The sequence below is a fragment of the Oncorhynchus mykiss genome, chromosome 13, assembly GCF_057628025.1.
Source record: "Oncorhynchus mykiss isolate SJ-2025 chromosome 13, ASM5762802v1, whole genome shotgun sequence".
Taxonomy (NCBI): Eukaryota; Metazoa; Chordata; class Actinopteri; order Salmoniformes; family Salmonidae; genus Oncorhynchus; species Oncorhynchus mykiss.
In genome coordinates, this window is record NC_143034.1 from 62,223,130 (window position 1) to 62,236,071 (window position 12,942).

The following is a 12,942-nucleotide window of genomic DNA, read 5'->3' on the forward strand; positions in this document are numbered from 1 at the left end:
GACGTTGAGTGTGAGGTTATTTTCCTGACACCACACTCCGAGGGCCCTCACCTCCTCCCTGTAGGCCGTCTCGTCGTTGTTGGTAATCAAGCCTACCACTGTTGTGTCGTCCGCAAACTTGATGATTGAGTTGGAGGCGTGCGTGGCCACACAGTCGTGGGTGAACAGGGAGTACAGGAGAGGGCTCAGAACGCACCCTTGTGGGGCCCCAGTGTTGAGGATCAGCGGGGTGGAGATGTTGTTGCCTACCCTCACCACCTGGGGGCGGCCCGTCAGGAAGTCCAGTACCCAGTTGCACAGGGCGGGGTCGAGACCCAGGGTCTCGAGCTTGATGACGAGCTTGGAGGGCACTATGGTATTAAATGCCGAGCTGTAGTCGATGAACAGCATTCTCACATAGGTATTCCTCTTGTCCAGATGGGTTAGGACAGTGTGCAGTGTGATTGAGATTGCATCGTCTGTGGACCTATTTGGGCGGTAAGCAAATTGGAGTGGGTCTAGAGTGTCAGGTAGGGTGGAGGTGATATGGTCCTTGACTAGTCTCTCAAAGCACTTCATGATGACGGAAGTGAGTGCTACAGGGCGGTAGATCTCTTTGTTTCTTTGGACCTAGAACTAGCATCTCTGTTTTGTTCAAGTTTAAAAGCAAAACATTTGCCCCCATTCACTTCCTCATGTCTTAAACACAGGCTTCTAGGGAGGGCAATTTTGGGGCTTCACCATGTTTCATCGAAATGTACAGCTGTGTTTCGTCACAAAAGTAAACTTTATGAAAGTAAACTTTATGTTTACCTCACCAATAGTGACCCTAAAACGGAACCTTGAGGAACACCGACACTTACAGTTGATTTGTCAGAGGACAAACCATCCACAGAGACAAAATGATATATTTCTGACAGATAAGATCTAAACCAGGCCAGAACTTGTCTGTGTAGACCCATTTGGGTTTCCAATCTCTCCAAAAGAATGTGGTGATCGATGATGTCAAAAGCAGCACTAAGGTCTAGGAGCACGAGGACAGATGCAGAGCCTTGGTCTGACGCCATTAAAAGGTAATTTACCACCTTCACGAGTGCAGTCTCAGTGCTATGATGGGGTCTAAAACCAGACTGAAGCATTTTGTATACATTGTTTGTCTTCAGGAAGGCAGTGAGTTGCTGCGCAACAGCTTTTTCTAAAAATTTTGAGAGGAATGGGAGATTCGATAAGGTTGATTCGTTTTTTACATTTTCTGGGTCAAGGTTTGACTTTTTTCAAGAGAGGCTTTATTACTGCCACTTTAAGTGAGTTTGGTTCACATCCGGTGGATAGGGAGACGTCTATTATGTTCAACATAGGAGGGCCAAGCACAGGAAGCAGCTCTTTCAGTAGTTTAGTTGGAATAGGGTATGCAGCTTGAAGGTTTAGAGACCATGACTATTTTCATGAATGTGTCAAGAGACATAGTAGTAGTAGCAGTAGTAGCAGCAGTAGGTTTTTGTAGTAGCACTACACATCTGATATAAGCTTGATCATTTGTTTATGATTTGAATCAACTGTGTAGTGCTAGGGCAAAAGTGGAAAACTGATTGAATTTGCAAAAAGTCATCGGTGTAAGGGTATTTTGCATTTTTTAACCTAAATCCAATGACATGGTGACATTTTTGGTTGATTTCATGTTGAATTGACATTATTTGACAACATCAAAAATACTTTGAACTGTACCTGGTGGGTTGTCATTGCTCAATCAACTCATTTAATGTGGCTCCAGACATGGAGGCTGCATGACTTAGAGCTGGGGAACTGGAAGGACATTTACGTAACTCCATGTCTGCTCGTTTCAACAGAAAGCTCCACCTGTTTTTCTGACGGCCGCAGCTCTGACTACCATGTATAGGGTCTGGATTACATCAATGATGCCGCCAGCTCTCATTCTCTCACACTCTCTTTCTGTTGCTATCCCTCCTCTTTCTCTGTCCCTGTTTCTACCCCCTCTCTCTTTCTCTGACCCCCTTTCTCTCTCTCTCTGACCCCCTTTCTCTCCCTCTAAGCCTAGTCACTTTTTCTTCCTCCCTCCCTTTCTTCCCCATCCCTCCCTGTCTCCCCTCTCTCGCTCTCCTAGAATCAGAGCGGGGGTGATGACGTCCAGTGATACTAGAGCCTGTGGGGGGAGACCAGACGGACGAGGCTCAGGAGAGCAGAGCAGGGTGATAATCCATCAAAGGCATCCCCAGAACTGCTTGTCCCCAACACACATATTTCTATTACAAGCACATGTGCACACAAATGCTCACGTACAAGTGCATGCACACACACACACACACTTACTGTATATCCAAAACCATCTGTGAACTTTATTAGGGCCAATCTACCAAGTGCAGCTGACAGGCAACAGTGCGCAGATACTTGGTGAGCTAACCTCCGAGGATCGTGGTATGCCACCAGGGTTAAAGTGCTCTCTGTGTACCCACCGGCATGTTAGTTCTACTTATAAATTGGGTGGTTCGAGCCCTGAATGCTGATAGTCTGACAGCCGTGGTATACCAGAACTTATACCACAGGTGTGACAAAACATTTGATTTTACTGTTGGTAACCAGTTTATAATAGCAATAAGGCACCTCAGGGGTTTGTGGTATATGGCCAATATACCACAGCTAAGGGCTGTGTCCAGGCACTCCTCGTTGTGTTGTACAGAAGAACAGCCCTTAGCCATATTGGTTATATACACCACACCTCCTCGGGCCTAATTGCTTAATTATGACACCAGCAGCAGTGGCAGCAACAACAACATGAGAAACAGAAACAGAAGACAATCCATTCTGGTTGAAACCATGATACCAAGTACATGAATAGTCCCAACAGGACCTCAACATAGATCACTTTTGGAAGAATCAAACAAGCAACATACACTTCCTTTTCAGACCAGCATTAATCACATAAGAATTTCATTCTCATTCTGTTCATTCCATGAGATTCATTTTGTCATCACAAGTCAGCAATCATAGTTATCCAATGATCCGTCACCTCAGGACACTGGGTGAAAAATGATTGAGAGCATTTAGAATAGCATGCAGTTGGCCACTGTGTAGAAGCCTTTGCTGCCTCTTCAAAGTGGCTATTGTTATGCTATAGTACCCAAAATGCTCAGTAGATCCACTACAAAATCAGTATAGATGAAGGGTAGGAAATAAAAGTGTTATCCCAAAAATAAATGTGACTGAATTTACTCTGGAGACCACACACATCTTTGCATTCTAAAACATTATTTGACTAAACAACTGGCAGGCTGCAGCGTTCAAAGACGGGCCTGTTGGCTAGTAGAGCTAACATGTACAGTGCACTAATATAAACACCTCAGCTCTCAGTAGGCTAACTGACACAGAGGTGACATGCTAAGGTCTGGGATGACAGCAGGCTTAACCCCACTATCCATATGCCTAATAGGCCCAGGAAGCACATGGACTGACTCCACCGTAGTATGTAGACTCAGAACCAGCAGAAGGCTGAGGATAACAGACAGTCGGAATGGAATACATGTGCAGGGTATATCAAATCTCCGGTAAAAAGGGAATACCCTCGTTGGCTCTTTTTGCGTAGCTAGGTTTTAAATGTTGATGGAAATGTATAAAACTGTTAAGTTGTTTTGTCAAGGAAAACCCCACTGGTAATTCTAGACAATAGCGCAGAACACTAATGTTCACCCTGATTCACAGCAATAAGAATACAGAACCCTTCGATATGCCCATTTGATATGCCCAAGACTACCATGTATAGAATATTAATGTGTAACGGTGCAGTCTTACCAATAGCACCATGCTGACATGTCAGTACTTTATATTATGCGAGGCCTTTGCAAATGACAAGTTACACTGCAGGTTTGAGCCATGTGTCGAGAGCAAGGTCTTGAGCCAGTGCACCAGGAGTATGCTGACCAGAGGTAAATTAGACACTTAAGGATAGGCTAGGACTCCTATGGTTATGATAAAGTGTGTGTACTGAACAATTCAATGGCATATGGAAAACTAGATAATATTGCCTTCATACATATGTCCATTGTCCAATCAACAAGACCAGACTACCAATGAGAAGATAGACCAGGGGATATTTTCAAGCTTTTTAATACAAACTTAATAAATGATCAGTTCAGCTTAACATGTAAGACACTGACTCCAAATACTTTGTTATACCGTTTGTTTTATCAAGTATTGCACAATGTAGGTACAAAATTAATATACGATTACATTTTGTCCATAATATAGCAAAAATCTTTAAACTCTTAACAGAAAATACAACTCTTGTTTTTCAAAAAAGCAAATATTCTTAAATCCCACCACTATGGAATATTCTGTACACAATCTTTAGAATAGTCAATGTTTTTTTAGAGGGATTCATTTCACAATTTCATTAAAAAAAGAACCTAAAGTCGCTGCAGCCATCACGGATCACTGTAGTAGTAAAAAGATATAAATGCAGTACCATGTCGTAGAAACAATATATACTCTGATATTTTACAAACTCTGTACTAAATTAAATTATACAATTAGAAAAAAGACCAGGAAATCCCACTTATTAATGCCAATCCTTGGAAAATTGGCATGTCCAGTTATGTCTTAAATACTGAAAGAGGCCATGACTTGTATTGTTTTTCTTCTTTATCTTTAAAACAGTCCCGTAAAAAATAATTTCTGTGCTTGGTTGGCAAAAGAAATAATGATGCATGTCGAAGTTTAGGTAACCAAGCTTGGACATCTTGTACTACAAGCTTCATCGTAAAAAAAGATAACTCAAGGGGACAAAGTCATTTCACCCTCAGGCTCATGCGCTTGGACTTGAACACAGATCTTACAGTCGACAACAAGTCACTTTCAATTTTTCCTGGAAATTGTGTTTCCTATTTTATTTTGATGTGCGTTTAGTCTTTTTTTTCCCCATATCACATATCTCTGGTCATTTCTGTGTACTAGTACCTTAGTATCTGTGTACTAATTGGCCATCACTGGCTGGAATTGCTGGTTCGAATACTGCATGTTGTTCAAACTGAAATTCAAGCCGTCCATAAGGGACTTGTCGTTGAGACCTCCGTAGGCCGCAAACATGTCGAAGGCATTGCTGTACTGCAGCGGGCTGAGGCTGAGGGAGCTGTCACCAGGGAATAGGGCACTCGGGCTCCCCTGGCCCTGGAGGTTGGGGAACACAAACTCCTTGGCGTTGGGGCTGAGGGCTGAGGCCTGCTGCTGGCCCAGGCCCAACCCGTACAGAGAGTGCATGGAGGTGGAGATGGCTTTCTGCTTCAGCAGCGTGTTCACATTCAGGCCCAGGTTGGTGGGTGAGGTGCGGGCCACCTTCTGGCCCTGCCCGCCTTGGCCACCGTTGCCGTTCTGGTTGTTGCGGCTGCTGCTCTTCATTTTGGTGGAGCCGAATTTGGTGGCGGCGAAGGTGGCGGTGGTGAAGGTTAAAGGCTGGTTGGAGCGTGGCATGAAGGTGGGGCTGACAGCAGCCGAGTGGCCAAAGGGAGGCGAGGGCGAGCTGGAAGTCGGAGAGGGGCCCACCACAGGCTCGCTGATGGGCATGAAGACCTGGGCCTCAGGGTTGAAACTGTTCTTGATCTCCTTGTCCAGCTCCAGACCACTGGGGCTGCTCTCATTGCTGTCGTCCACGTACAGCACCTTGACGGGCCCCTTCTCCCCGATCTGGTAGGATACCTCGAAGGGGTCGATCCACACACTGAGGTCCTGAGGCAGATTGTGGCGCACATCCTCAATGTCCAGGCCACTCTCTTTGGCTGCCTTCTCTACCACCGGGTCCACCTTCTCCCCTACGTGGATGCACCTGAATCCAGAGCCCTTGTATGGCTTGTCTGGGTACCAGTGGCCCTCATACTTCCCCTTGAGCTGCCTCTCAAGCTCCTCGCCAAAGATGTTGACCCGTCGCCGCGGCAGCTTGTTGTAAAGGTAGGAGATGACGAAGTTGAGGGCTACTTGGATTTCAAGCTGCATAGCTGGCTGCTGAACTGTTCCGGGCGCGAGAAGAGGTGTCGGCAGCTGCGTCCTGTTGAGTTGCTTTACGTATCTGTGGTGGGTGGCGTAGGTGCTTCCAGGCAGGGTAGGGTGTGATGGGTTGGGTCAACACCAGGCAAAAGGAACTAGAGCTTTGTGGAACTGCTCTAAAAACTAGTCGCAAGAGGCATTCTTCCACAAGGTTGAGCGTTGTTTTTTCCTGAAAAAAGAGAAAGATAAAAAATTATTAGCGTATTGTTCAGACAGATATGCAAAACAATAAGACATTAAAAGGCATGAACCATCCCTCCACTAGATACAAGCCATGAAGAATTTGCATTACTTCAGTAACATTAGGTATAATTGGACAACATTTTGTAAATAGGCAACACTTCTCAAAGATGTGGGTGGCAATGTCCTCGCCTACTTGACTGAGGTTGAGTCTACTACTGCAGACTTTGTAAAGGAATGCAATAGAATGCCCTTTAAACGTTAACCCTTTACTTCCCGAGGGAAACATCTAGAATAGAATTGCAGTCCGTCTGAACACTCAAATCAACTAGTATGCTATGACGGATCAAGCGTTCACCTCTTCTCTGTCTTGTTTCAAGTCGCAACGTTTATTTGTCACATGCACAGGATACAGCAGGTGTAAAACAGTAGTGAAACCCTTACTTACAAGCGCTTTCCCGAACAATGCCGTATTCAGTATCAAGGTCTATAGCCTGAATCATCTTTAACGATGCAATGTCACGCTATGGAACAGAACGACCTAATGTATAAATAGCCATGATAAGCAAGGGGGATCTAGTGAATTTGTCTGCATATCTACAACTCAACATGAACAACCTAAAGATTTCACAGTAGATGAAAACGATTTTCAGAATGTTAGAAATCTCCACACAGAAAGAGCTGTGCTGTTTTTTTCTATACGAAGCTATAGAGAAGCACTAGAACTGATCGTGTTACATAATAAATAGCTAGCCTCGTTACAATGTTGCCAACGTCACAGAGTCGCAGTTACATTCGGAAAGGCATACTGCACTTTTTTTTTACAGAACAGTTACATATTAGCAATCAGTCTGGCGATAGAAAAATGTACCCTGTAAATATTGTATCAGATTGGCGGCTCTCAACTCGCACTACTTAGTATGCTGATTAAAATGTAGCAGTAAACGTCGACTAGGCGAGGCAGGGGATATAAAGGTTAGGAGTTGCTATTATCGGAACAGTGTCGACATAAACGGTTCAGCAAAATGTAACAACTAGTCTATTCATTTTGGATATGGCCAAGTACAGAAGAAAATGCAAAATAAGCTGTATCCAATAAACAATCATACTCGGTCATTACGAAATAGACGGTTTTCTGCCCTACAGCGGATGGTTTTGTTCGTTTGAGGCAGTGTGAGCAGCTACCTTTCTGCGGACCTATAAATTACCACTTGATATACTATTAATTCTTTACGACCTGGAGATTTAATAACTGGGCCAAAAAAGAGATTAACACAATTCCATGCATAGCCTATTGCTTCTCCGCAAGTTTCTTCTTTCAATAATTTGACAGTCAGTCTTGATAGTCAAGCAAATGTAGATGACTATTTAGCTCATATCCCGTCTTTCTTTCTCCCACACACGCTTCAGTTAGTTAGGCTACCCCTCCCTAACTTCAGGGACTGACGCAGCAAATCAACTTGATTAAAATCCCCTGCGATATAATCGGGGGTAAATAGTTCATCAAGAATACTGGGCTATAGATGATCGATGGATATCCAATCGAACACGCAAAGAGTAATTGAGCCAAAAGCAATACTTACTTTTTCGTACAAAATAAAAGATTCTCAGTAGTTTTGAAGTACCGTTAGTGCAAATAGAAGTGTAGGGTAGATATAAATACTTTCTTCACATATAATATAATATTAACATAAAAAAGTATTCCAGTACGTGTAGACGTCGATAGGTTATCGTTATTTATTTTGCTTTAGTTTAGATTTTTAGGTTGTTTGGCGTTTTCCCCTTTCAGCAGGCTTGCAGAATGTTTCCCTTCTACCTGGGAGTTTTACAACTTCGTCCCAGTCGGCTGTCATGCGCCTATATTTATAGCTTTCCTCCGCCATGGGCACGAGGTAGGCGGTGATGCGGTTTCAGAGGTCAAAACAATACGAGCACCAAATCTGGGCCTGCAATTGGTCAAATTGGGGAATCCAGCCTGCTGGAAATGTACAAACTCGAAAGTGTATTGGTTAGTTATACTGTCAATCCAAGGCATAAAAATGAAGAGACGCCCATAACAAGAACATTTGCGTCACACTTTTCCTATGTCTCTGACAGCAGACAAAAATATATCGATTATGAAGTCAGACATATGCTAAATTATGTCATTTGCATATAGTATATTTTGATTATGTATTTTCAGTGATGCATAGTTGATAGATTATATGCCTTTGCTTGACGTCCAACATGATTTAGATCAGCGTATCAATCATTTCAGCCGAGATATATCTCCCCTATTGCCTCGACAAGGCTATGATACGGAATACTTGCATTCCAATAGGTTAACTGGTATTGCCAAGTGCTTCCGAATTATTTATTTGACATGTTTTAAAATAATGAGCGAGCAATTTGTTGAGCTGAATACACTCTAACCCATGAAACCGTAATAACCATGCGTTATTACCATGCTAGAGCAAACACAATCTGTTAGATCAGAGAATGGCAGTTCGAAAATGATGAGTAAAAGAAACGGGGGTTGCATTTGGAAATTTCAGTCAAATCTACAGCTCTGTCGGAAAGGACATTCCCAAAGCGGAACGATAATGTTGGAAGCGAAGGGGGTGGGGTTGATCTCCTATCGAGAAAACACTCCGCTGATTGGCTAAAAACGGGGCAGGAGCTCTTTGGTGAATGGTGTGCCCGTATCCAAGGTGCTGATGTAGCAGCCCACGTCATACCTGGGTGGACAGGGCACTCTCGAGTTTCAATTGTACATAGCTAAATATACATTAGCTACGGAGCTCTGGTTTATGTAAGCAAACGTGTACTCACCCTGTATAAATGGCTACACAATGGTTTGACCGTAATGCAAAACAAACTCTTTCCATTCAACAAAATGTAGGTATCTTCACGATCTCTTATGTTGTTGTTATTGCATGTAATTACTCTATAATAAGGAAACGTCAATGTAAAGTGTTACCACCAATAAGAATAATGTGCATACTGCTCATTGCTCTTCACATGATGCACCTATCAGGCTCAGAAGGCCAGTAGTTTTCCATGCTGTTAACCCTATCACACATTCACTACCATGTTAAACCCAGGACTGTAATCTTTTACCACACATATCTGGCATTTACCATGACTAAGACCTTGTGGGGGGACGCATAACAGGTGTGTGTACTGTAACACCTCGCAGGCCTACACACAAGCGCATCAACATCACCACAATAATTGTTTTGTGTTCCTTAAAAGTGTTTTGTCAACATTTGTGACATTTGTAATGCAACTACATTGATAACTGTTATAGTTAATGTTCTAAATGCAGGTAACAATAAGGCTATAACTGCACACAAAGACTTTGATGAGAAGTTGATTATTGCTGGTGTGTAATAGCCTCACATGATGTGTAGTGCTGGCTTGTCATTCCTTAGCCTCGTGCTACCATAACAGACACTACACAAATCCATGGAAGTATTACTTCCACAGTAACACCAGTATTACATCACATAACCTCTTCCTATGCCAGCATAATATGGTTGTGAAGAGGAAGCAAGTGGCTTCTGGTTGGCTTATAGTGGACTTTTATACATTCTTTAAATGCTTAGGTTTGCCAAGCATGAACACAAGCAAAATCACATGCTGTAGTGCAGGCAGGTCGGGGATTGGGAGCTGTAAACGCATAAAGACATCCAAAGGTGGTTGTGGATGTCGGACATTGGGTTTATAATAGGTCTACAATAGCTTCTCAGTCTGACCATATAGATAGGGAGGACACATTATTTGACAGGTGGGTTTTAGATAGAAGCTGCCCTCTTGGCACAGATCTCGGATCAGTTTGTCCTCCATGAATCATACACTTAACTTTTTAGGCAGGAAAAACCAACTGAGCTTTGATCAGAGTCTTGATCTACACCTTGGTGGCATGCATACAGTGTACAGAGAGATAGAGTGTACTGCACAGAGAGCTCAGAGGCCTTGGCTTGGCAAGGCCTCCAATCTGTTTATACTCCAAACAACTCAGAGGTTTCCATGGTCATGTGCTCTCCAGGACCAGAGCCAAAGAAGTCCTGGAGCTACACACTCCAGCATACTAACCTACCTCCATGTTGGCCTCACAGCCATCCATAACACTCCAGCATACTAACCTACCTCCATGTTGGCCTCACAGCCGTCCATAACACTCCAGCATACTAACCTACCTCCATGTTGGCCTCACAGCCGTCCATAACACTCCAGCATACTAACCTACCTCCATGTTGGCCTCACAGCCGTCCAAAACACTCCAGCATACTAACCTACCTCCATGTTGGCCTCACAGCCGTCCATAACACTCCAGCATACTAACCTACCTCCATGTTGGCCTCACAGCCGTCCATAACACTCCAGCATACTAAACTACCTCCATGTTAGCCTCACAGCCGTCCATAACACTCCAGCATACTAAACTACCTCCATGTTGGCCTCACAGCCGTCCATAACACTCCAGCATACTAACCTACCTCCATGTTGGCCTCACAGCCGTCCATAACACTCCAGCATACTAACCTACCTCCATGTTGGCCTCACAGCCGTCCATAACACTCCAGCATACTAACCGACCTCCATGTTGGCCTCACAGCCGTCCATAACACTCCAGCATACTAAACTACCTCCATGTTGGCCTCACAGCCGTCCATAACACTCCAGCATACTAAACTACCTCCATGTTGGCCTCACAGCCGTCCATAACACTCCAGCATACTAAACTACCTCCATGTTGGCCTCACAGCCGTCCATAACACTCCAGCATACTAACCTACCTCCATGTTGGCCTCACAGCCGTCCATAACACTCCAGCATACTAACCTACCTCCATGTTGGCCTCACAGCCGTCCATAACACTCCAGCATACTAAACTACCTCCATGTTGGCCTCACAGCCGTCCATAACACTCCAGCATACTAACCTACCTCCATGTTGGCCTCACAGCCGTCCATAACACTCCAGCATACTAACCTACCTCCATGTTGGCCTCACAGCCGTCCATAACACTCCAGCATACTAACCTACCTCCATGTTGGCCTCACAGCCGTCCATAACACTCCAGCATACTAACCGACCTCCATGTTGGCCTCACAGCCGTCCATAACACTCCAGCATACTAAACTACCTCCATGTTGGCCTCACAGCCGTCCATAACACTCCAGCATACTAAACTACCTCCATGTTGGCCTCACAGCCGTCCATAACACTCCAGCATACTAAACTACCTCCATGTTGGCCTCACAGCCGTCCATAACACTCCAGCATACTAACCTACCTCCATGTTGGCCTCACAGCCGTCCATAACACTCCAGCATACTAACCTACCTCCATGTTGGCCTCACAGCCGTCCATAACACTCCAGCATACTAAACTACCTCCATGTTGGCCTCACAGCCGTCCATAACACTCCAGCATACTAACCTACCTCCATGTTGGCCTCACAGCCGTCCATAACACTCCAGCATACTAACCTACCTCCATGTTGGCCTCACAGCCGTCCATAACACTCCAGCATACTAACCTACCTCCATGTTGGCCTCACAGCCGTCCATAACACTCCAGCATACTAACCTACCTCCATGTTGGCCTCACAGCCGTCCATAACACTCCAGCATACTAACCTACCTCCATGTTGGCCTCACAGCCGTCCATAACACTCCAGCATACTAACCTACCTCCATGTTGGCCTCACAGCCGTCCATAACACTCCAGCATACTAACCTACCTCCATGTTGGCCTCACAGCCGTCCATAACACTCCAGCATACTAAACTACCTCCATGTTAGCCTCACAGCCGTCCATAACACTCCAGCATACTAAACTACCTCCATGTTGGCCTCACAGCCGTCCATAACACTCCAGCATACTAACCTACCTCCATGTTGGCCTCACAGCCGTCCATAACACTCCAGCATACTAACCTACCTCCATGTTGGCCTCACAGCCGTCCATAACACTCCAGCATACTAAACTACCTCCATGTTAGCCTCACAGCCGTCCATAACACTCCAGCATACTAAACTACCTCCATGTTGGCCTCACAGCCGTCCATAACACTCCAGCATACTAACCTACCTCCATGTTGGCCTCACAGCCGTCCATAACACTCCAGCATACTAACCTACCTCCATGTTGGCCTCACAGCCGTCCATAACACTCCAGCATACTAACCGACCTCCATGTTGGCCTCACAGCCGTCCATAACACTCCAGCATACTAAACTACCTCCATGTTGGCCTCACAGCCGTCCATAACACTCCAGCATACTAAACTACCTCCATGTTGGCCTCACAGCCGTCCATAACACTCCAGCATACTAAACTACCTCCATGTTGGCCTCACAGCCGTCCATAACACTCCAGCATACTAACCTACCTCCATGTTGGCCTCACAGCCGTCCATAACACTCCAGCATACTAACCTACCTCCATGTTGGCCTCACAGCCGTCCATAACACTCCAGCATACTAAACTACCTCCATGTTGGCCTCACAGCCGTCCATAACACTCCAGCATACTAACCTACCTCCATGTTGGCCTCACAGCCGTCCATAACACTCCAGCATACTAACCTACCTCCATGTTGGCCTCACAGCCGTCCATAACACTCCAGCATACTAACCTACCTCCATGTTGGCCTCACAGCCGTCCATAACACTCCAGCATACTAACCTACCTCCATGTTGGCCTCACAGCCGTCCATAACACTCCAGCATACTAACCTACCTCC

The 12,942-nt window shown here is 45.0% G+C and overlaps 1 protein-coding gene across 1 annotated transcript; it reads right to left on the bottom strand.

Moving 5' to 3' along the window:
- Positions 1 to 4,084: 4,084 nt before the first annotated feature.
- Positions 4,085 to 8,794, bottom strand: LOC110538731 (protein Tob1). Its single transcript, XM_036941478.2, has 2 exons — positions 7,791 to 8,794; positions 4,085 to 6,196 (listed from the first exon to the last, which is right to left on the bottom strand). Exon 2 carries the CDS (start codon positions 5,974 to 5,976, stop codon positions 4,963 to 4,965), a length of 1,014 nt encoding a protein of 337 aa, XP_036797373.1. The 5' UTR covers positions 5,977 to 6,196; positions 7,791 to 8,794; the 3' UTR covers positions 4,085 to 4,962.
- Positions 8,795 to 12,942: the final 4,148 nt, after the last annotated feature.

What these genes read in the sequence shown, in the direction of transcription:
- LOC110538731 (XM_036941478.2), bottom strand. Translation starts at nt 5,976, where the DNA reads ATGCAGCTTGAAATCCAAGTAGCCCTCAACTTCGTCATCTCCTACCTT.